Source organism: Coloeus monedula (genome assembly GCF_965178545.1).
Source record: "Coloeus monedula genome assembly, chromosome: 1".
Classification (NCBI taxonomy): domain Eukaryota; kingdom Metazoa; phylum Chordata; class Aves; order Passeriformes; family Corvidae; genus Coloeus; species Coloeus monedula.
Window position 1 is genome coordinate 4,544,999 of NC_138781.1, and position 25,152 is coordinate 4,570,150.

At 48.5% G+C, this 25,152-nt stretch overlaps 1 protein-coding gene across 1 annotated transcript; it reads right to left on the bottom strand.

Moving 5' to 3' along the window:
- Nucleotides 1-6,198: 6,198 nt before the first annotated feature.
- LOC309579638 (solute carrier family 22 member 13-like) lies at nucleotides 6,199-20,466 on the bottom strand (the record flags this gene model as incomplete). Its single annotated transcript, XM_082293056.1, has 10 exons — nucleotides 6,199-6,463; nucleotides 6,603-6,711; nucleotides 7,475-7,689; nucleotides 8,189-8,283; nucleotides 8,883-9,003; nucleotides 9,431-9,599; nucleotides 9,715-9,869; nucleotides 10,321-10,424; nucleotides 12,091-12,502; nucleotides 20,345-20,466. 10 exons carry the CDS (start codon nucleotides 20,464-20,466, stop codon nucleotides 6,199-6,201), a joined length of 1,767 nt encoding a protein of 588 aa, XP_082149182.1.
- Between the last annotated feature and the right edge of the window lie 4,686 nt (nucleotides 20,467-25,152).

Sequence of the window (25,152 nt, forward strand, 5' to 3'; positions counted from 1 at the left end):
TTCTGGTAGTGTCAAGAAACTTTTAAACCAGAGTATTCTCTCCATTGTCATGGCTGTACGTTTTCCATGGACCAAAGTACCTCATGGATATTCAGTTTAATGAAGACAGAGTTTTGGATAAAATCAGTGCCATGTGACAGTACCCTGCCAGGAGGGACTGGCTGTGATGCTGTCAGAGACTGAAAATAGTTCATGCCTCAAACACTGATACAAAGTTTTGCTCATTATAAAGAAGCAACTACCAAAGAAGCCTCCCTGAAGAGTGGGACTTTGAACTGAAAGTCAAACCGTTGGTTAGATAAAAGGAAACACATTGTTCAGTCATTTCATGCTGAGGGAAAGGTCTGCATCCACAAAAGACCAAAGCCACCAGCTGCGAGGTTGAGTTTGGGTGGGGGGAGAGCACAGCTCACAGAAGCCAGGTTTACACAGACTCCCCCCAACCGAGGGGGGAGGAGGAGGTTTTGGGTGGTGCAACCTCTGGTGAGAGGCAGTAAACACCCATCCTCAAGTTACACAAACTGGCCCAGCTGTGGAACCCCCAACCCCACAGGCCACATCCACGGGACATTCACATGAGAGGCTTGGCCCCACAGGGCTGCACGTGGTGCAGCAGACCCAGAGCCTGCTGTGAGAGACTGACCCCTGCCCCAGGGGGACATGGCCGGACATGCCCACCCAGCCTGGGCATGTACACCCATGGGACTCTGTGCCTTCTGGGGGACCTTCACCACCGAGAGACCAGCTGCAGAGGATCACTGACATCATTGGGATCCACGGAGTGGTGGTATTTTCCTTCTTCTGTCCCTGTCACTCTTTCTGTCCCCCCCACTTGTCTTCTACTTCTTTCTTCCTTTCTTTCTCTCTCTCTCTCTCTCTCATATTTACCATCAAATAAAATCCTTACTATTGTTACTGGCATATGGTCTCGTTTTGCACCTTAATTCGGGCAGAGGCATTTCTAAGGACCTGAAAACTGGATCATAACAGATGCCATCTTCTCTCTGGCACTGATTTTCAGAGGATTTTCTGTGGTGCTCCTCTTCCGTACCCTGAGAACAGAGGAGCTCAGTCCTTTATCCTTTTCCCTGGAAAGGCTGCAGAGTGCCTTCTTCAGGCTTCTATGGAAAACAAGGCACTTAGGGTAAAGGCTGAGGGAAGAGCTTGGAGCCAAATGTACAGTTATTGAAGGAACCACTTTGGAAATTGTGTTCTGAGGCTCTCTGGTTTAGCTCATTTCATAAATACAGGCATCCAAGCACAGCTGATGTGCTTCTGCTTCCATCTCATTCATGCCTCTAGTGGGCTGAAGATCCATTTCATAGAATCTTGGAGTGGTTTGGGTGGGAAGGGACTGTAGGAACCCAGAGTGCCAAGAATATTTCTCTGCCTGTTTGTAAGGGTTCTTACCCCCCCTGAACAACACTGTTTTAATATCCAACCTTGGAAAGAATTACCAACGATCAGACAAGAACTAGAAAATACAATGGTGTGAATTAGGGGATAGACTACTATGTAAGATTGTCACAGGGTGAAAAGTTTAGAGGTTTTGGGCTTCTCTTTGTAGTAAATAGATAAGAGTAAAAAATATCAAAATGGACAATTATTGTTGTTCTCCAAACCTTCTTCTCCTTCTTCTACTACTCCATGTTCTGCAGTAAAAGTAGTTTGGAATGATTGGATAGAGAATTCTGCAGTTCCTGGTCGTGTTACTGAATAATTGGCAGGAAAGTGAAAATAATGTAGGCTTTCAGTAACTATTGGTTAAAATATCTTTAAAAGGCTGTCTAAATCTTGATAGAGAGCCTTCGCTCCTGCTTTTCTGTGCTCTATGCTGCACCTGGGTCACACTAGTGACTCTGTTCCTCTGATAAGACTTAATAAACAACTATCTGGAAGCATTGAAACTCCAGGAAAAGTCTCAGTTTATCTTTGAAACTCCTTGAAAGGACTTTCAGAAAATTCTCTCCCATCAGGAGGGACTTGATTTACAGCAGGGTTTAGTGTCAAGGGACCTTAAAGATCATCTCATTCCAATCCCCCCCTTCCACGTGCAGGGACACCCTCCACTAGACCAAGTTGCTCCAAGCCCCATCCCACCCAGCTTTGGACACTTCCAGGGATGGGGCAGCCACAGCTTCTCTGGGCAACCTCAGCCAGGGCTGAGGGAGCCAGGGCCTCACCACCCTCACAGGGAAGAATTTCTTCCTAACATCTAATCTGTATCTCCCCTCTGTCAGTTTTAAGTCATTCCACCTTGTCCTGTCACTCCATGCCCTTGTCCAAAGTCCCTCTCCAGCTCTCCTGGAGCCCCTTTAGGCACTGGAAGGGGCTCTAAGGTCTCTCTGGGGCCTTCTCTTCTCCAGGCTGAACAATCCAAACTCTCTCATCCTTTCCTCATAGGAGAGGTTCTTCATCCCTCTAATCATCTTTGTGGCCTCCTCTGGACTCACTCCAACAGCTCTGTATTATATTTTATCTGCTCTTCTCTGGATCACTGGACCATGTTAGTTTAGTTTAGAATATCCCTGGATTGTACACTTGAAGAGTACCTGAATAACTTGACTCATGTTTCACTCAGCTCAGCACAAGTAGGAGGATGTCCAATGTTTTTGCTGTGCCTTAACATCGCTCCTAGCCAGCCCACACATGGCCTTGCCCTGCAACGAGTAGAGTTGACAGCACAAAGTGGAGCCAGGAGTACTGGAACAGCATGTGGGAATGCAAACATAAACCTGTGGGAATGCAAACACACTTTTGCATGCACACAGTGGGGTGCTCTGGGCTCTCATAATTATGAGGCCATGGGCAAAGGGTAAAAAGTGACCTGAAAGATAACTAAGGCAAAGAGGATGACCCCATAATAAAGGGAGGGAGCCAAAAGGCTAAAGAGGTGGTGAGGACAAAATGGGGTAGAGTGGTTTAGCTGGGAAGAGCAGATGCAGAGGCAAAACCAGCTCCTGTTGTCAGAGTAGCCCCACAGGGGCCACTGAGATAATCAGCACATTGTCAGTGTCAGGGACACCAACACACTGTCACACAGTGACACCAATCCTGGCTGTGGGGCAGAGGTGTCAGGATCCTGGACATCCCCCTTTACCCAGAAGACATGACTGTCTCCTTTCACCTGACCCCATGCTGGCAAGCCCCAGCTCAATGAGAAGAGCAAAGCTTGCAGAAAGGGACCCAGCAGGGAATGGCTGAGGAGGTGAGGAAATGAGCATTTAAAGCTGATCTCCTGACTGTGCAAGAAGCCATAGAATCATTGGTTCATTTAGGGTGGAAAAGACCTCTAAGGCCATTGAGTCCAGCCATCAACCCATCCGTTCCACCACGGAACCACATCCCTAAATGACACAGCTATGTGCCTTTTTGATACCCCCAGGGATGGTGACTCCACCAGTGGCCTGGGCAGCCTGTTTCAGTGTTGGACAACCCTTGAGGAGAAGAAATTTTCCCTATTATCCAATTTAAACCTCCCAGTGGTGCAACTTGGGGCCATTTCCACTTGTCCTGTGCTTTGTTACTTGGGAGAAGAGACCCACCTGCCTGTCAGGGAGTTGGAGAGAGAGAAAGTATCCCCTGAACCTCCTTTTCTCCACGCTGAGCTCCCCCAACTCCCTCAGCTGCTCCAGGTGCACCAGCCCCTTCCCCAGCTCTTGGGGGTTAGGATTTTTCCTTTTGTTTCCTTCTCTCATGGAATTTTGTCCCATCTGTTGGTAAGAAACAATAACTACCTATACTTAAGACAACAAAAGATGTGGCTGGTAGGAGGAGGGGGAAGGGTGAAGCTAGCTGCTCTCTTACCTGGGGGATTTTCTCTTTGGAAGGTCAGAGATACCCCAAGCTTTTGGCTGGGGGTGAGGGGCTGGGTTCAGCTCTTCTCGCTCTCTCGGTGTTGGCATCAGAGGGGAGACAGGCTGTGGGGAGAATTTGCCACCATTTTGAGGCTCCGTCTCCTGCTGTCTTCTCCTATCATGAGTGAAGCTCTGCTCCTAAGAGTGGCCGTTGCACTGGGATCTTATGGACACCCAGCCTGACTGGAAAGGACCCACACCATCTACTTGGGTGCCTCAGGGGAAAACCCAGGAGTCCGAGCCCCTGCTGAGGGAGCCTCTCCTGGCTGCATTCAGGAGCCAGGCTGCCGCGGCCCAGCCCCGCCATGCCTTTGCCACTACTCTGGGTTTTCACTACACTGTAACACCACACCCACTGCCTGCCGGCACACTCCGCGGCTCCAGTTACAGCTGCGGAGTTTCCGATACATTTCGTTCATCACTCCCGGATCTGCTCGTCCCTGCCCTTCCAGCCGCCGCTCCGAGGTTCCTGCTGCAGCCCATTTTCCCATCCAGCCCGCCCGCCATTACTGCGTGAGGGAGAGACGCTCGCGCCACAGCGCCCCCTGCAGGCGCGGGGGAATCATCGCAGCCGCCCTGCCCGGCCGGGAGCCACCAGCGCCCCTGCCGGCCGTGGGCGGAACTGCACCCAGGGGAAAGGGGCTGCGGCTGAGAGAGGCTGGCGCTGGGTTCTGGCTCTGTTCGTTGTTGCTGCCGTGGTTGTTGTTTGTTTGCCTTGTTATATATACTAGTAAGGAACTGTTATTCCTTGTCCCACATCTTTTCCTGGAAGGCCCTTAATTTCAAAGTTATAATACTACGGAGGGAAGGGGGTGATAATTTTTCCATTCCAAGGGAGGTTCCCGCTTTCCTTGGCACACACCTATGTTTCAAGCCAAGACACCAGCTCCGTTCCCTTCAGTGCCAAAGCCCAGATCTTGCAAACTCCCCACCCCATTTCCAGCCACGGCCAGCCATGTGACTCTGGGGTGATTTTGTGCACCAAAGCCAAAGCACAAAGTTAATATCACCTCCAGGCATGTCTGGCCTGGACTTGGGACACCCCAGCCCTCAAAACACCACTTATTAGAGCACAAAGACATTGGAAACCAAAAGATGCATCAAAGCTGAGTGAGCAGCCTTCTCCTCCTTTGAGAGTAGTGATGTGTTTGAGGAGATGGATTCATCAGAAGGCACTGAAATATGTCCTTTGCATGCAAACAAATGAGCACAGGAGAGGAACACACTCTTTCTTTTACATGACACTAGATGACACTAAAATGTCATGACTAAGCTGTCAGCAGCCAACCAAAGATCACTGTAAAAGGCTCACGGTGACGGGGAAAGCTGTCCAAATGCCCACAGAGTATGCCATGGAATTTCAGCATTCCTGTGCAATTCAGAAAACTTCCAGAGCTGCTAGCAGAGAAAACAAATGCAGATTGTTCATTGGAAAACTTTAAAAAAAGAAAAAGTTCCCTTTTGAACTCAGCCACTCTGCTTTAAGACTCTGTTTTTGCATTGTTTGTGTCTGATGGAAACAAAGCACGTTTCCATCTGTGTGTTAAATTACAGACTTACAATTTCTGTGTAGAAAACACTCCAGAGCCAAGAGCAGTTACAAAGGCCAACTGTGAAACGTAGGGAAAAAAAAAAAAAGTCAACACCATTTATTATTCACATATTGCATTACAAGTGTCTCTTATCAAACTCAGAGCATAATTTATATTATTCATGTAGAAACTCAACTTCAACACCACATGGAAAGAAAAGCTAGATACGTGTGTACAGGGGTGCAGTGACATCCTGATCAAAGATCGAGGCTTGGGCCGACGCGCAGCCCGACGACCCAAGGGATTTAGTGCAGGAGGGACAAGCCCAGCGCCCGCTTTTGCCCAGTACAGCCACTCTACTGGCAATTCTTTATTGCTGTAAAACATGACAGGGAGGTTCCACGGGTACCAGCTTGCAAAGGACTGGGAAACACACTGGGAGGCCAGCCAGGCATGACCAAACTGGATTTCAGGGATACTTGGATGTGCATCTGTTCCAAAGGCAGAGTGACACAAATCTCCACTCCCTGTGACTGTGGATATTGTGTTCATCATCTGAAAGACCAGTTTCCAGGCAGCAGTGCTTCGCTGGTCTGTTTCAAGAGCAATGGAATCAGACTAGATCATTGGTAGGTGCCTGTCCAGTCATCGCTCGCCCTCTGAGCATCTGCAGACATCCTTCTCCAAGTCCCTGTCATCCTCCCTGGTGTCTCAGAAAAACTCTCCAGTCTTCTGCTCCTGAAGATAAGGAGGAAAGAAGAAGAGTTGAGACCATATTCATCCCTGATTTTGACATTTTTTCTTTGCCATCAATTTGTAGTCTTAGATTTTTTTTCCTTAAATTCAGAGTTCCCTGTATCCACCTCATCTGGAGGTTGGTCCTTCCCTGTGTCATCTGCCAGGTCAACGCCTTGGGTCTCGGGCAGCAGGATGCAGAACAGGGACACCACCACAGGGATGCTCCCAAAGATGGCCATGGGGATGGCCCGGTGGTACTGGTCCAGAGGGATGATCAGCGGGGCCAGGATCCCGGCCACTCTTGCCATAGTCGAGCACAGCCCCACGCCTGTCTGCCTGTGGGAGAGAGGGGCAGCGAGAGGTGTAGGCAGGGGTCAGCATCCCTGGACTGTGATCATGAGGACAGCTGGGCTCTTGCCCCATCTCCACTGCCAGCCACGGCAGAAGGAAGCCCTGCTGGGTGGGGACTCCTCACCTGACGATTGTGGGGAAGAGCTCAGCGGCATAGACATAGGAGGTGGAGAAAGTGGCTGTGGCTGTGAGCTTGCCGATGATGGCCAGGACGGTGATTGCCGTGGGCTGGTCTGAGGGGAGGAGGAGAGACCACCTCTGTAACCTCCAGGGAGATGGTTCATTTGGGACCAGAACTCTCTGCAGTGGGATTTCTTGGGATAGCCCTTTCTGGTGGACTTGCTAAGCAAACCTACTACCTCACCCATTGGAAATTATCCCCAGCATAACCTTACCTGGAAAATACCCTCTGGCAAAGAGAACTCAGATTTCTCCTGAGGCCTTGGGCATCTTCTAGATCTGCAGCTGAAGTGAGCTGCTGAGCCACCACAGGGGTTTGGGGAGTGCCTGTTTGGAAATGCCACATCTCTGACCTTGAAAGCATCGGGAAACCCCCCTGTTTTCTTCAGCCTCACTCACAGCACTGGCACAGCAGCAAGGGGTAGTGTATGGACTGGGGCACAAAGAGATGAGGAAGAGTGGGCATTTGCTTTTCCTTTTAATCTAAGAAAGGGAGACGTGGTGGCTTTTAAAGCACCTCTTCTGCTACACCTTTCTGCCAGGAGTTGGTGGTGTCTAGTGGGTGGTGGTGTCTAATGGACACTGCCTGCCGAATGCCAGGAGCTGTGGAAGAGCCAGGCACAGCCCTGAGGGAGAAGGAATCCAAAGGGAGAGGAAGCCAGCATGCTGGGGATGAAGCACCCTGGGCTGTGGCACTGGAGGCAGCTGAGCCCGTGGGAGTGAGCGTGGGTCTGCCAGCATGGGAGGATGGGTCTGAACAAGGGAAGGGATGACCAGGGCTCTGCCCAGCTCTGCTCCCAGGTTGGGAAGATTCACCTTCAGGGATGCCAGTGAGGATGAGACACATCAGGCCAGCCAGCAGCAGGAGAATGCCCTGCACTTTCTTCCTCCCAAACCACTCCAGCAGGAAAATGCAGGAAATTCGAGCTGGAAGCTCCACTGCCCCAAAGGCCAGCTGTGTCAGGTAGATGTCCAGACCAAAATCTGTCACACTGAGGCTCAGCCCATAGTAGACAATGCTGTCTGCAAACCTGAAATTGAAGTGGAATAGAACATGTCACCAGATGGTTTTATGAAGGTCTATCATCAAAAATTAGAAAAGTCAGAGCACACGCAACTTATTTAAACTCCCAACAACCTCTATTTTGGTTCTAGTCACCACTTGTGACAGTTCTGTGGGACATAGTTGCAGGAGATAAAGCAGAATGGATCCTCATATGGTCAGCAACTTCTAGACTGAACCCAAAACTTCTAGGCACAAAACTATTCCAAGGCCCAGGGATTGCCAAAAGCTGGAATTACTCAAGCCTTTCTAACAATATCCTCATTATCACGGATAATCATCTTCTTCCCATGCCCAGACAAGGTAAATCTGATCCAGCATGTGGAGGTAAAATGAGAGCAGATAAACACACACATCTACACGATGACATATAAAATCGCATTAGGTGAATTTAGAGTTCTTGTCAACAATCAACTTCTTATTTTTCATCTAGGATTGTGGAAAGAATGGACCAGGGAATGTCTTACCAGACACATAACATGATTAAAGTCACCTTCCGCAGGTCCTTCTTCCGAAAGAGATCCAGGAAACTTCCAGATTTGACGTCTTGCTCAGGCTTCAACTTCAAAACACAAAAAGTCAAAGAGTCAAAGCAGGAAAAGGAAACCCATGGCCAGCTCCTTTTCCACCTGCAGACCATGGAAAGCCCTGGTGGGACAGGCCTGTGACACCCAGTGCTGTGGGAGGGAGGGAGGGAAACCAGTGGGGCTGGGCTCGTGCCTCTGTGCTCTGGGTGCCCAGCACAGCGGGGTGGTGACTGAAAGGTTCCTGGGGATGAACATTTCCCCAGTGTAGGAACTTTGGGGTGGGCAAGGAGGGAACTCCCCTTCAGGCCTTTCTGCATGGAAACGCAGAGACTAAACAGAGACCTTGTGCTCATCAGTCACACTCCTGGAATCCTCAGAGGAGAAAAGCCAGGGAAGCGTTGCAGTCCTTCCCAATCCCCAGGTGGACTCCAGAAAGCTCCAGGCTGAGCTTCAGCAGAAGCTGGGCCTCTTCCCTGACCTTGTCCCCGTGTAACTCAGCTGGAGCTGGAGTCCCCCCCAGTCCATGCCCAAACCATCCCCAGTGGGAATGGAGAGAGGTTTCCGGGGTGAGCTGAGCTCCAGGGGCTGCTGCAAGGCCCAGGGCAGTGTCTGAGGACAAGAACCCCCCCAGTACCTGCTCCAGGAGCCCTGGCGGGAGGCTGCGCTTGTTGGTGGCTGCCGCCTTCTGCAGGACCTTCTTGGCTTCCTCGATTCTGCCTTTGGTCACCAGCCAGCGAGCTGACTCTGGGAGCACCCTGCCAGGAGGGGAGGCCAGGACATGCTGCTGTGACCTGCTGAGCTCCCCACAGCCCCTTTCTCTGGGACCACGTCCAGCAAGCCGTGGCCACCACAGAATCAGATCACAGAACCCCAGAGTATTCTGTGTTGGAAGGGACCCACAAGGATCATCAAGTCCAGCTCTAAAGTGAATGGCCCGTGGGGTCAATGGGTCTAAATGCCCTAAATTTAGGCCCCAAATTTGGAGACCTGATTCAGCAAAGCAGCTGCTGCTCTCAGCAGTCCAGTGCCCCAGGGAGATTTGCTGAGCCCTGCAGCAGCTCCTGCAGCACCTACATGTCAGAGGGAAAGACCCAGCCTGGTCCTGCACTGCTGTTGCCTCCTCACTCGCACCCCTCACATCACTGTTATGTCTTCCAGAAGCTCTGCCCTGCTCTTGCTTACCAGATGTAGAAGAAAAGGGCAAACATAGGAGCAGATCCTGTGATTTCCAGCAGCCTCCAGTTGCGAATTCCGTAACTCAAGCCAGCCACCGTCATCTGCCCGATGGCAAAAGACGTGTGAGCAATCAGCACTGCCTTTGGCCGGTAGGAGGCACCAACCCATTCTGTAGCTGAGAGCAAAAATAAAGGTTCAGGGTCACCTTTCCAAAACACGTTGGGCTCTCTTTGGTTATTGTGTCTTGAGAGGCTAAATCTACTGCCTCAGTGCAAGGGTCTCCCACTCACCCAGGGACACCACAGTAATCATAATTCCTGACACCGCCGCTGCCACGACACACCTGAAGGCCATGTATACATAGAAATGGGGCACAAAGGCAATTCCCAGGCCAAACACACTCTGGATGAGGATGCAGATGAGCAGGACTGGCCGCCTGCCTATCCTGTGGAAGAAGAGGGAAGACACAGTCAGTATCTGGAGAGACCACATGGGGAGAAGGAAGAGCCCAGGAAGGATGTAAAGTGATTTGAGAACCAGAGGAGATTTGACATGCATGTGAGCAAAGCTCCTCTATACACACCCCAAGAAATAATGTGCAGAAAGATCAGTGTCTCCACTGTTGACCCATCATGATGCTGGTAAAGCCTGTGACACCAGCAGGGGCTAAACTTGTGATTCCTGAAGAACCCCCCCACAAGGCAGTATCTGCCTCTCTTTTCAACCCTCCAACATTTACAGACATATCAGGTGGCCCCAGATGCCCTTTCTCAGGCAAGGGGATTGAGTCCTGTGAAGTGAGCAGTTCCTGTTCAGTGCACGGACAGTCTGCACCCTCAGCTGGGCTGTCCCTGGGTGCTGGGCGGTGTCTCTGGGAAGGAACTGTGTTTTCTCACCTGTCACTTAGGATCCCAAAGATCATGGCTCCAATGAGAAGCCCAGCCATGTAGATGGACTGGGAGATGTTATTCAGGACTGCCCTGTCACACACCAGGTCAAACTGGAGGAAGAAAAACACAGATGCTGTTGCTTTTGACAGAGCCCAGCTGCTCTCTAGGGATGGGCAGCCTTTGTGGTCCATAGTGGGTCCAGGATCTGGGTGTGTGAGCTCTTGCTCCAGCACTTGAGAGCAGAGAACCCCTCACAAGGGCTTGAGCCCTTCATGGTGAGCACTTAGAACACAAATCAATGGTGGGAAAGGCATATGAGGTGCTCAGCACACCTCTGCATCCTGGTGCACACCTCCTGGGTGCTGGGATCTACAGGATTCCCCTCCAGCCCAACCATCCCTGAGGAAGCCTCCTGTTTGGCAAGATTTGTTAAAAGTGGGACCTGGGGGTGAGAGCTGTATCAGCTTTCTTCTCTGGCAGAAAAGGCAGGACAGGGTGGAAAGAGGAGGAGGACAGTGGTTTTTTCTGGTAAAGGAGGACCAGCATAGGAATGGGAAGGGATGCAGCTGCTGGAACTTCCAGAGAAGGCTTCTCTGAAATGGACTTGGTGCTTCAGGGACACCAAGGAGCCTTTGCAAATACCAGAGGCTGGACTTTCTCCTCTGTTCCAGCTCAGAGGAGGGTACTTGTGAGAAAATGCTGGAGCTGGGAAAGGAGGGAGGAGGAAGGGAGGAATGAGGGAAAGTTCGAAAGGAACAAAGGTCCACAGAGGGAGAATCCCAGAATCATTTACATTGGAAAAGACCTCCATCAAGATCATCAAGTCCAACCTTTGACTGACCACCACCTTTCCAGCTAGAAGGTGGAAGGTAAGGCAGAATGGAGAAACTGAGGATGCTGATAAGGCATTGTTCAACTGCATGGCCCATGGGATGTCTTGTTGCAGCCATGAAGGTCTCTGGAGATATCAATGACAGAAATATCAATTAAAAACACTTGGAAGGTAAATGTTATTACAGCTGGCCTGGTTCCTACGGTATATCACCGTGTCCCGCAGCCATAGGGAAGAGGAGGAGGAGAAGGAGAAGATCCAGCAGGCAGGAATTGTGCAGCAAGATTGATTTATTTAATTATTTTACAAACTCTTTATAGACTTTTCTCTTCATAGTCTAATTGGACAGAGGACCAGCCACCCCTTGGGGGTGATTGGCCAAAATCCTAAAACATCCATTGTCAAAATATTTTCTACTATACCATAAACAAGACTTTCCAAGGTTGCAGGTGGCTTGGTTGTTTACATTCCCTGCTACCTCTTCTGTGAGAGAGAAAAATCTCTCACGGACTTAGAAAAATAACAAGAAGTCCTCACTAACAGCATTTTTGTACCTACAAAATGTGTTCACAGAGATGATGAGAGTAGAACCAGGCTGAAGAACAGGGGAAGCTGTGGCAGGGACACCCAAAACGTCCCTCCAGGCAGACACATCATAGGTTCAAGGGTCCGGATACTGGAAAGGGGACAGATGGTGGGCAGAACATGTGCTGGACTCACACCCCCATGGTCACTGGCTGTGCCATCCCCAGGTATCAGCATCATGGCCTTCCTGCAGCAACCTCCCAAGGGTTACAGCTGCCATCTGTGTGATGGAGACAAAATCCTGCAGTAAACTTTAGCCTGACTGCACTACAGCTGGCATTGACTGACCAAACCACAGGCCAGGATATTCCCATCCCCTCCTTTCCACCACCCCGTCTCATCAAACGGCGATTACAGACCTCGGTCAGCAGGGACGGTGGCTGTTCTGAGGGGTACACCCAGCCACTGCTGCACTTCTGTGTGTCATTCAGGCCGTAGGCCATGATGGAGTCGAGGTCCCAGTCCACCGGGGAGTACATGGAGCACTGCTCAAACTCCCCGTCGGCGCCCCGGGGCAGGGTGAGGTTCAGCTGCTCTTCCTCGGTCAGGTTGGGGCCGACGGTGCGGATCCAGCTGGTGTCACAGTGGTGAGGCACTTCCACAACCATGAACACTTGTGCAATCATTTGGAAAGGATTGAGAAGTAGTGGGAGGGAGAGGAGCAGCATCAGCAGTTTCTGATACAGCCCAAACTCCCCCAGAGCACTTAAAAGATCTCCAAACTCAGCCATGGCGAGCACTTCTATGGCCAGGCTGCACTGGTGCCTATGGCTTAAATAGGTAAATATTAATGTTTAAACTGTGCAAGCACTAAAGCCCTAATCCAGTGAGATAAAATGAGCACCTGTACTGGCACACTAGTCTATGATGATACAGTGCAGTCCTCCAGGCTGCACTTTGTCACCAACCATTCCCTCCCTGCTCCGTGGAAGAGAACAAAGGTGCCAGAACATTGCCGCTCTTGGAGATAGAACAGTGACAACTCATCCTTTTCCAGCTTGGAATGTGTCTCAAGGTCTCCTGAAGGCAGCTGTGCTGCAGCACAAGGTTTTTGTCTGAGGCATGAAGCTGGGATTCTATAAATGTGGGTTTATTTTACCCGGTGTGGTGAAGCAAAAGGAGTAAATTTTCTGCTCCCATGAATGGTTTAATAGCTATCTAACGCATCCTGGAGACTATATGTAAGTGAAGAACACTTCTCCTCTGGACCAGGAAATACGGCTGGTAGTCCAGTAGACCTGGTCTTAACTGCTGTATCCCAAGCTGTCTGTTTTCACTTGTAGAAACCCTGCAAATCTAAATCTAAAGACACTGTAGTTTAAATCTAAAACTAGATTTAAACTACAGTGTCTTGGGGAGAATCCTAAAAGAGAGCTGGCTTAGAGAGTACCCTCAGGGAAAAAAGCATGTTACACACACAGACATAGAAAGCACATAGGATTTGGGAAACAACAGCAACTTTGCTTTGCCTGAGGTTCTGATGTCACTTGGAAAGCAGATTGAGCTGATTTCTGCTGCACATCTGAGCTGCCTCCTGGGTAGATTCCCTGAGTGGCTTGTGTCTTTATTCCTGGTAAACCAGATAACTGGATTGCCCTCAGCATGTGAAATTTTGTGCACAATTTGGCAAAGATTGGTTTTACCTGAGCTCCTGGCTGCTTTTACCAGAGCTATGAACACGTCACTAACTTTCTCATTCCAAGTCTCCTCTCATATTCTTTCTTTCACTCTCAATGTCCATAGTACATCTGAGCCTCCAACAAAGTCACTCCTGGGTTGCACAAGCCTGTATTAGTGTTTCATGAGTGGGAATAGCTCTGTTGTGCTTATGGAAGTGAGAAAAAAAGTGTAATACTGGATTTTAAAGCATCACCCCCTAATCTGGAGTGGGAGAGTGAGATCATACTGGTTAGTGCTACTGGAGTAAAGGAAGACAAGAGCAAATGTTACTTAGACTTGTGTAAATTCACACCAGCACTGAGCATTTATCATCTGCACACACCACACAGCCAAACATCACTTGGCTCTGCATCCACATCCTTGGACGGGAGGACTTACTGTCGTTCAGAGACATTCCTTAAGCAGGATGTTGAGCTACACAACCTCCAGAGGTTCCTTTTACCCTAAATTATCTGACCTTTTTGTGGGATGACTTGTCTGAGGAGATCTGCTCTGGCAGAGACATTTTTACCCTGTCCTGCCTTCTTTATCAGTGTGCAACAAACTCAAGTCTTCAGGATCACTCTGTTGTGTGTGGCTCATGGTCTTCTCTCTCAATCCTCAGCCCTTAGCAACTCCTGTGACAGAGGTCCTATTTCTGACTAGAAAACCTCCTTGGGGGTGACCCACACTTGAGTGAGTCTCACATGCTAATGCAGATGTGTAACACTGTTCTTCCAGCCATGACCAGACAGGCTTTTCTGAAGCCCTGGGGAAGCTTCAGCCCTTTGTCACCCTCAGATGACGTTTCTCATGGAAATATGTTGTTTTCATAACTGTCTCCATCATCTGGAGCTGAGTGAGTCAATCCTACATGGTAGAGATCTCTCAGGGACAAAGGCTGGGGCAGCCCTGCAAACCTCTGTTTCCTGGAGCCCCACTTATAGGGATTCTGGGCTTATTTCTGTCTGTCCAGCAGCTCTGCCCAGGTGGATTACTAAAGCTTGCAAAGTCTGTTGAAAATGGGGAAGCCTCTGTCAAGGGGCATCAGAAACCAGGAGGTCTCAGGGAAGGCCTGGGATGGACAGCTGGAAACCTGTACATACATGTCCAAGGACAAGGGAGGGGAAGCATCCTAGAGAGAAGTTCAGAAAGAGAAACCACGGCCTGGGAATGAGGTCTAGTGCAGGAAATAGAGCATTGACACATTAAATAATGGACTTAGCTTTTTTCTGTACATCAGGAGTGACAGTGCCTGGAGACCCCTTTGGACACCTCTGTGGTGGGGTGAATTGTGGGGAAATGGATTCGTACCCACCAACTGTGGTGCTCCTGCATTTTCCCTCCTCCTCTCAGAGCTGGCAGGGAGAGATCAGGTTTATGGGTGCCATCTGGTAGTGAAAACTCATTTGGGGCATCAGTCTGAGCAGCTTTTGCACAGGTGACAGGGCCACCCACTTCCCACTGCTCCAGTGAGAGGGGTTTGATCTCTGCAAGCCTCCTCTCCATCTCCAAGCACAGCGTGGACAGGTTTCAGGCACAGCTCTGAGACGGCAGCTCCTTTACCCTGAGCTCCTTGACTCACCCCAAGGTGAGACTGTCTTCAGCATCTGATGAGTCATATAAATGTCAAGGATATCCCTGTTTTCCCTGATTTATGCTGATTGAGCAGTTTCCCTGCATAGAGCACTGATCCTGCTTTTGCTGCAGATGCAGTCATTAAACAGCTTTATTCCTCCAGCAGATCTGACAGAGCCAGGGTTATTTTGGCACTGGTGAGGCAGTGAGGTTGTTGGGGTGTTTTATTTTATTTTATTTTATTTTATTTTATTTTATTTTATTTTATTTTATTTTATTTTATTTTATTTTTTCATTTTATTTATTTTCTTTATTTCATTTTATTTCATTTTGTTCTATTTTAAAAATTAATCATTCTAACACCTTTATTTATTTTTTACAGACAGCTGATTAAAACATGTGATTTGATGTGCTCTATGACCCTTTACATAGTGCACGTGTTCATGCTTTGACCCTCTGGGGTTTTTCATGTGCTTGTTTATCATTGGTATAATTGTTAACTCCTGTAATATTAATGTTATGTAATATTTATGCAAAGGGCAGCCCGGGAGGAGCAGAGTGCAATGGCATAGGGAGAGCAGATGTAGCAATGTCCCCACACCCCAAGACTTGAAGACACCAGGGTTCATTTCTCTCTTCTGCCCTTCTGACCTTGGCAAGGTCATTTCACTTTTCTCATCACTGTACAGCTGATTTCAAGAATAATTTTTGGTTCCATATCAGCTAACTTATGCTGCACAGAGGGCTGTGTGTCTTTTTTAATCTGGTTTTTTTCACCTATATAAAGAACTCCTTCTCTGAAAGGTCGTAATTTAACATCTCCAAGTCTTCGGAAGACAGACTGTCATCATCTTCTTCAGCTCCTGATGTTTTCCTGCTCCTGTTCATTTTTTCAGAAGCCTCCTGGCCCATTTTGGTTGAATCAACATCAAAATGATCAAAGACACCCTGATTAGAGGTTTCAGAAGCACAGCTGCTGAACATGTATGTTAAGGGAAAATTGTCATCCTGTGTAGGGAGATACATTTTTGTGGAGCCTTCAGCATTGAGACCCATTCCAAACATTTCTTCTGCTGCCTTTGGAGCCTGGCGCTGTGGATCCAACTGCATCAGGAGTTCACAGCTCTGAGTCCCTTCCAGGTCTCTAATATTCATCTCATCCTGCCCATCAAGAAGTGAGAGGCTGGAGGTGTACCACAGCTCTAGTGAGGCATTTGTTTCTGATGAGATTTCCTGGAATAAATCTGAAGGATTTGGATCGAAGAAAGGTGGAGTTTCTGCCTCTGAGTTTTGCAAATCTGAATTTGGAGTTTTTCTTGCTATGCTGGGGAAATCTTGTCCTCCAGAAAAGAATAAGTTACTGTCCCCCAGAAAATCCATGTTGCTGAACTGAAGCTCAGCCTCCTTGGGTACCTTTTCTGAATTGCCTGGTGAAAAAAATATCCCATCCTGTGCCACTGTGCCCTGGACATCCAAGCTCAACAGGTTCTGGGTTTCTGGCAGATGAGCATCATGGTGATTCCCTCCCCTGGTGAGATTTTCACTGTTGTCAACTACAGGCATAAGCTCTGGAGGAGGCTGTAGAGGGATTTTCCCATGATTTGAGATTCCTGCAGCTTCTTTCTGATTTTCCTGTGTGGGCACAAGAGGAGGCCAACAGCTGTCCTGTTGCTGCCAAACCTGACTATCTAAAACCTCTTGGTCATGAATGTCAAATTCAGTTCTCTCACGTTTATCATCGTGTGACATACTTGTGCCAGGAGCTAACAACAGGACATCAGTCTCCTTGCTCTCAGTAGAGCCTGAGAATCCTCCAGAGCTCTCCTGGATATGTTTAGGGAACAACTCTTTCTTTCCAGGCTGTGGGAGGTGATCATTCTTGGAGGCATTTTGCTTTGCTTGCCTGGAGGAGCTGAGGAGGCCCTGTGCCTTTTCTGTCCTGCCGTCAATATTTGCTTGTTCTGAGGATCCTGCAGGTTTTTCTTGTGGATTCTGCTTCTTCTCTGAGGAGTGACCAAACAAAGTGGCAAGGGCTGACTGGGACTTTGTGGGTTTCCTCTGGGTTATTGTTTCTTTCTTGGGAGCTCTGCCTTTGTCTTCAGAGCCAAAAAGGGTAATGAAGGGGTTTTTCCCAAGCCTGAAACCTTTACCTGATGTCTCTCTACAGGCTTGGCTGCTTCTGGCCTCCTTGCTCTGAGCAGCAGTCTGTGACATAGGCACAGTGCTTTCCTCTGGGAGTTTCAGATCCACTTTTTCTTCCCCTGCTGGATGGCCTCCAGATTTGTCCAAGGATATATTTGGTTTGGAATATTCTGATGTCTTGGCTGGTTGCTCAGAAATGTGCAAGGTGTTTTCACTAAGAACTTCCCTGTATTCCTTTGACTTGGAGTTGTTGACTTCATCATGTGAGGGGCAAGTAGCACAAGTTCCTTTCAGAGGAGTGTCTGTTGATACTGGAAAACCCTTGCCAGGTGATTTCATATGATGGCTCCAAATACCCTCATGAGTGATAGTTTTCAATGGGCCACATGTGTCCTGAGGTTCTGTTTCTTGTAAAGAGGGCACATTGTTATCATCTGTCCTGTCTGGAGAACCAGGTGAAGAGACTCTGCTCTTTGCAGCTTCATTTTCCTGAGATGTGTGCTCAGGACTGGGCTCTTCCAGAGACCCTGACACATTTACTGGTTTCTCTTCTTTTGTCTTCTCAAATTCTGCCTCTTTGCTCTCAATTCCAGGCAAATCTCTTCTGCTGGATGGTTGCATAACTTCCCCCAAAGTTACTGGCATCTGTTTCCCAGGGAACTCTCTGGTGTTTGCCTTTGATTTCTCATCCAACATTTCAGTGATCTCAGGTGACACACCCAGCCCTCCTGGCTCCAGGGACCCAGAAGATACAAAAGAGGTCCTCAACACACCAGAGGCGGAATGGGCTTCTTCAGCTTCATTTTCAGGGGGATCAACACCCTCAGCTACACATTTTAGCTCTGTACTCGTGGTGTTTCTGGTTTCGGGCTCTCCTGGCACATGAATGGTCTGTGTGCTGCTCATTCCCTCTCCAAGGTGATGCTTGGCCCCTGCAGTATCTGGGCTGGCTACAGTCGGTTCAGGCTTGTTATCTGTCATTGTGCCTCCTTCGCTGGGTGTGCTCAGAGACTCACAGGCCTTGTTTTTTGTCACTGGGACTTCTGTGTCAGCGAGAATGCAGCCACCTGTGCCCCCCAGGTACATCCACAAGGTGGGTTTAGTGCTTTGGCATGTGGGGTGGGGAGCAAGTGAGCCACGAGGCAGGGGTTTCACAGGCTCCAGGATGGGAGGGAGGGAGGCACAGGCAGGTCCTCTCTTCAGCTGGGTTTGGCCCTGCTGGATTGCAGCCACACGCTGGGACACCTTCCCCTCTTTCTTCCCTTCAGGCACATCCCCATCCCCAGTCTTTTCACGGCCTCTCTGCTCTCTGTTCTTGGGCCAGGAACACACTTGCTCTCTTTCCCTGGTGTAGGTGATGCCAGGTAAGAATCTTCCCTTCTCCCCTGCTCCCTCCTGACCCCTGAGCACCATCCTTCCTGCCCTGCTGCCTGCAGCCTGGTAGGTTTGCAGGCTCAGTGCAGGCTTTTTCTGGGAACACGCTCCATTACCAGCTTTTCCATTGACAGTGAAGGCTGGTTCTGAAGGTGGCCAGACTGCTCTGAGCTTGTTCCCTAAGAGGACAGACCTGCTGTTCCTGTGCTCAGCCAGCTGCAGATCACACTGTGCATTGAAGGATGCGGATTTCTCTCTCGTTTCAGTCTTTTTGGCCCTGTTACACCACTCCCAGGGCTGTGGTCCATGCTGAACATGGTGGTGCTCCAGCTTTTCCATCTCACTTCTGCTTCCAGCCCCAGCCATCAGCTTGTAGTGGACTTGGCAGTAAAACACCCCGTGGAGGGCAGCATAGTTTTGCAAGCTGGAAAACACACATTGGCACAGCTGTCAGTGGCTATGTGGGAGGGGAGCTGTAGCACTGATGGACAGGCTTTCAGCAAAATCATTTTTCAGTGGGGAAGGGAGGGAGCAGGTTGAAGAATGAAACCTTTCAAAAGTAGTGTTGGCTTTCTCAGAATATGTTTGATTTTTCTTTCAAAAACCAAAACACGTGAAAAATTAAACATTTCCTTGCAATGCCTCCGGGGGCTGTAGCCCAGGTTATGGGCAATCCCTTTCTCATTTACAGGCCAGGCTTCATACCAGTACTTCATCTCTGCCCCTGTATTCACAGCGTGGACCTTATGGGTAAAAGTGCCCAGGGCTCCCATGATACAGCAACTGCAGGAGGGGAGGAAGTGTCTGCAGAGCTAGGGGTAACAGGATTCCAAGCAGCCTCACAGGAGGTGGCTGTCTCAGTGACTGACAAGCTGAAAACAAGTCAGCATTGTGCCCTGGTGATAGGGAAGCCAACTACATCCTGAGCTGCATGGCCAAGAGAAGTGAATGTTCCTCTATATTTGACTTTTGTAGGATTCCATGTGGATAACTTTGTCCAGTTTTGGGCTCCTCACAGCAAGGAATTCAGCAAAAAGCCACCAAAGTGGTGAGGGACCTGTGTCATCTGAGGAGAGGCTGAGAGATGAGTTGGCCAGGTCCTACCAGGAGAAGGTTAAGAGGGAGAAACTTGCTGCTGCGTGTGTCTATTTTATGGGAGGTTATAGAGAAGACAGGGCTGGAGTGCTCTTGGAGGGGGGCAGTGACAGGATGAGAGGCGATGGGAACAACTTGTAACACAGGGAATTGTGATGAGTGGCAAGAAAAACCATTTTCACTGGTGGTCAGATGTTCAAAGAGGGGCCCCAGCTGAAAGGTTGTGTAACCCCCATCCTTGAAGCCATTCACACCTCTCCTGGACATGTTCCTGAGCTCCTGTTCTCCTTAGGCTTGCAGAAGGCTGAGTGGAGACTTCCAGAGGTGCCTTCCAACCTACCTGACTCGATGTGATACTTGGGGACATGATTTAGTGGTGGAGAGTGTTGGGTAAATGGTTGGACTCAACGACCTTAGAGGCCTTTTCCAACCTTAATGAGTCTATGATTCTACGACCATAGGAAGCACCCTAATGGCTCCTCCAATCACATTCCCTATCAGTATTCCCAAACTGTAAATATTTATTGTAGTTTCAGCTCACCCTTGCACCACCATCCATGCAGATTCCTAATCCACGGGGGTCTGCACTCTTGAGGTGGGCAGACTTCAGCCTCTGGTGATGGAGAGGCAGATGGAATCAGGGAAACTGCATGCCCTTTTTCTCATTTCCTGAGTCCTGCTCTCTCAGAATTACCCTTGGGCAATTTAGATGGAAACTACTTGGGCATCCCTTAGAAATAAACACACTTGTGTCCTGCCACTCACCTCAGCTTCCTCCCGCAAACCTGACAGCAGAAACACGAGCGGTGCACACAGACCTTGTCAGTGACCACACACTCCATGGGGTAGACAGGCTTCAGGCAGGAGGCACACATTTCTTTCAACATGGGCTGAAGAAGGAGAGACTGAGGTTAAATAATGGAATCATGACCACCTGGAAGTGCATCTGCAAGGTAATTTTCTTGGGATATTTTTTGCAGATCTGTCGTGCGAGTTCAGATTCCTGTCAGGTTCAGTTTACCTGTCAGCTTGGATGGGTCAGTGTTAATTTTCAGTCAGAACAGAAAGACAGAGCACCCTTGGATCTCTGATGAGAAAAAAATATGTTCATTTGATTGAGAGTAAATGATTCATTCAGTTGAATAATATAAAAACCTCGAGTAAGGTGAGAAATGTTGCTCTGACTCAAAAACTCTGTGCAGCTCCTGGAATCACTGGTATCTTATGGCTGCTCACACAGACACATAGTCCAAACCCTGGAAAGGCAGCTCATATCAGCATAAAGCTTCTACAGCTCCATGAATGTGGTGGTTTACTCCACTATGTTTACTGTCTGGATTGTGTTGTGTGCCACAATCTGATTCCTCAAACACCTCTTTATGTGAAAAGCCCAGAGAATCTCTCTGGAAAGCATTGCCAGCACCAGCCTTTTTAGTGGAGAGAGAGAGAGGGGGAAAAGAATCTTGGCTATCAGCCCAGCTGCAGAAATAGGTCCAGGTACTCTGCATGGTCAAGTGACCCAGAGGGTGCAGTGGCAGTAAGGATGCCTCTGTGCACTCCTCACTGTGGTGCAAAGCAGAGGTTCAGCTTAGCTGGCAAATTAATCTGAAAACTCAGGTCTTTCCAAAGCCCCAGAAGGAGCACAGCTGAGCCCAGCCTAACTCTGACAGGTCAGTGCTCTGAGTACTGACACTCCCTCACATCAGGGCAACTCTGCCTCTTTGTCAGGGGTTATTTGCCACAGTTTTGCTGGTGGTCTCTGATCCCTCTGGCTTTCTTTCCATGTGTTCCTACCCTGCTTTGCAGCATTTCCAGCTCACAGAAAAGACAAGTTTACTTTCTGCTCTCATGTTGAATGGGCTGATGGCCAGATTTTAGCTTTGAGTAAACAGTAGTCCAGAGAAGTTGGGCATTCCCCATCCCTGGAAGTGTTCAAGGCCAGGTTGGAAGGGGCTTGGAGCAACCTGATCTAGTGGAAGGTGTTTCTGCAAGGGGATTGGAATGAAGATGGTCTTTAAGGTCCCTTCCAACCCAAACCATTCTATGACTGTGTTTCTATGAAACAGGAATGTGTTTCTGTATCTAAAGAGATGAGTTGACACAAACAAGAACAAGAACCCTATCTTTTACTTGCAACACACACCTGGAGAAACAATTTTTAACTTTTTAACTTTTAATTTCATTTTGTCTGATCATATCGTTAAGGTCAGGTCATCTTTGTTTTCCTGTGACAACACTTTCAAGAAGATGAGTTTAGCATCTTGAGTTTTCTTCCTTCCTTCTACAGGGAAGCATACAAACAAAATCCCTGTCTTTCCTTCAGTCTGCAATGATCCCAGCACCCCTCCACTCTTCCAGTCCTCTGCAGAGAGCAGACCATGGGTCTGTAAGTGAGTACAGAAATAATGGATGTCTAGACTCCCAGTATTCTTGGTGGAGGTCCAGTTAAGGCAATCTAAAGGGTGATACATCTACCCTGAAACAGGCCCACGTAGTTGTGCAAAGTCGATCTGTTTGCAAGGTGAATTTCACCAGTGTGACTGTAGAACTTCCTCTGATGGTGACGAGCTCTCACCCAGCACAAGGCTCTGTGTCCTGGCAGAGAAGAGAGTAACTCAACATGTCTGTGTTGTATAAGAAGAAAATGCTTTCCTTTAACTGTGACCGAAGAAGGAAGCAGAGCTGTTTAGCAAACAAGCAGGATCTCTCTCCTCTGAACTGGGGATGAATGTCTGTACTCCTGGGGTGTTTCCACAGTGGGATAGCCTTTTATAGGGGGTATTGGTTTCTTTAATGGGGGGACTTATTTTCAATGCTCATTGCCTGATGCATGGCAAACACTCTTGCCTTCAGAGGTGTATTTGGCAGCCCCAGGAATAAGCCTTCCTTATGGTCTGGAAGATAGAGAGGTGATTAGAAGCAATTGAATGGCACTGTGGGCAAGGAAATTGTCCTAAGGCTTCTGTGAAAAGCAGTTACAGGGTGTTCCTGGAAGGCTCTTCCAGCACACTGCTGATTACTGCAGTGCTGAAAGTTGCAGCTGGATTATGGCTTATCAGTTGTTGCCTTTTTTTTCCTTGTGTGAATTAAAACCTTTATATAGCAGGAGAAGTCAGCCTGAAAACTCCTGTGTTATTGATAAGGGGAGAATGTGGGGAAGGGTCTGGGGCACAAGGCTGATGAGCAGCAGCTGAAGGATCTGGGGGGGCTGAGCCTCCCCAGAGAAAAGGAGGCTCTGGGGGACCTTCTGGCTCTCCACAACTCCCTGACAGGAGGCTGCAGCCAGGTGGGGGTTGGTCTCTTCTCTCAAGTAGCAAGTGATAGGACCTGGCCTCAAGCTGTGCCAGGGGAGGTTTAGGCTGGGTGTTAGGAAATATTTCCTCACAGAAAGGCTTGCAAGGCATTGAAACAGGCTGTCCAGGGCAGTGGTGCAGTCACCATCCCTGGAGGGATTTAAAACGTGTAGATGTGGCCCTTGGGGACAGGGTTTAGTGGTGTGTTGGTAGTGCTGGGGTAATGGTTGGACTCGATGATCTTTCCAACCTGAATGATCCTGTGATTCCATGGTAAGCACGAATCTTTCAGACTGAAGACTGAGTATCCTCAGGGAGGCCAGTGACTGACGGAGCTGGGAAGGGCAGTACTTTTTGTGGACACTTCAAATGAGGCCTGTTTCCTGTCCACTACTGCAAGAGAACCAGATCTGCAGCTGAAGTTCTACTTTGACCCCTCAAGGAGATGTAGGTCTGATAATACCAACTGTCCCCTGTCCCCTTGTGCAGGTAACTCTCTCAGCCTGCTTACTTTTGAAAATATCTACTGTGTGAGAATGCAGATACCCACCAGGGTAAAGAACAGTGAACAATGTCATGTCTTGTACCTAAAAATCACAGAAAAACTGTGACAGCTAATTTGGGATCTGAAAGTTTGTATGAGCTCTGCTGGTTTATTATTGCAAAGTCTGAAGCACGGAGAATATGAGCTGATCCTTCAGCTTGTGTTTGAGTTTCAAATCTTTGCATTTGTTTTTTCTCTCCAGCTCTTTCAGTGTCCCAAAGAGCCATGTATAGTGCTGAAACAGTGCAGCATGTGTCTCCTCATCATATTTCAGTTCCTAGATGATGGAAATATCATGAAAGAAGCATGTCTTAAATGATCTTAGTCTCATAAATGGCTCTTTGAGACATTTAGAAATCCTGTAAAACCAGAAACACAAACAATAAGATTGGTATTTCTAAGCAGTGGCAGTGCAGGATGTTTGGGTTTATTTGAGTTTATGTGGAATAATTTTCATTGCCTGAGCAACCTGTTTGCAGCTTACTAAAATTGCTCCACAGTTGTCCTTCAAGAGAAATGAAACAAACATGTGATGGAAGCCGAGATGGAAACAAACAGGGGTAATAAAAGAGCGTTGGAAAAATTTTGAAGAGGGTCGCCAGGTAACTAACTCTCCCTTATTTCTGCAGTGGGTCCTACTAAAGGAATTGGGAGGGTGTAAGTGGTTATTTTATTCAGGTTGCCTGAAAATAGTTATGCTCAGTTTATTATGATCTGCTCTTCCAGCTCAGCCTTCAGTGTGCAACTGAAAATTATGTTCCTATTCTTCTTTTGGCATGTCTTTCAAATTTATGGGGTTCTAGATGTAAATCAGTGAGATCTGGGTATGTACATCTTGTCTGGGAAGGAAGCAGAACTCCAGCGTGGTCTAGAACACCTTGAACAAGGTCTTTGTGATGCAAGATGACAACTGCTATTTAGAAACCTTGCTATGGGCTCAGGGATGTGGAGTGGTAGACTCTGAACAGTCCCTTCCTCTCCAGTGTCCTGCTCCTAATTCATTAGTATGGGCTCTTTTTCCTCAGAGGAAAAGGGCAAACATGAATCATAGCAAATTACTGATTTTTTGTTTTTTCACTGAGGTTACTGTCCCATTCTCAGAAAGATAAAGTGATGCACTGAGAGATGAGGTGGCTGGCTATAGTTCAACGAGTCTACAATCTGAGCCAGGCTGTAGGACACAGCTCCACAGCCTCACCTCAAGTCCTGTGTGCAGTTTTGGTCACCACAATAAAAGAAGGACATTAAAATATTAGAGAGTGTCCAAAGGAGGGCAACAAAGATGATGAAGGGCCTTGAGGCATGAGGAGTGGCTGAGGGCCCGTGGTCTGCTCAGCCTGGAGAAGAGGAGACTGAGGGGAGACCTCATTATGGTCTTTAACTCCCTCATGAGGGGAAGTGGAGGGGCATGTGCCAATCTCTGTGACCAGTGACAGACTTGAGGGAATGGCCTGAAGCTGTGTCAGGGGAGGTTTAGGCTGGATATTAGAAAACAGTTCTTCACCCGTTGGGCACTGAACAGGCTCCCACAGAAATGGTCACAGCACCAGCCTGAAGTGTTTGGACAATGCTCTCAGCCGCATGGAGGTGATGCCATGAAGATTTTTTGCCTTTTCTTTTAGACCCCTGTTATACCTTTTTTACAAAAAGACCAAAAGTATTACAAAAGTATTCTTAGTGCTTTTTTCCTATATTCTTGGACTTGTTTGTCAAGCTGAGACTAAACATTTTAGAAG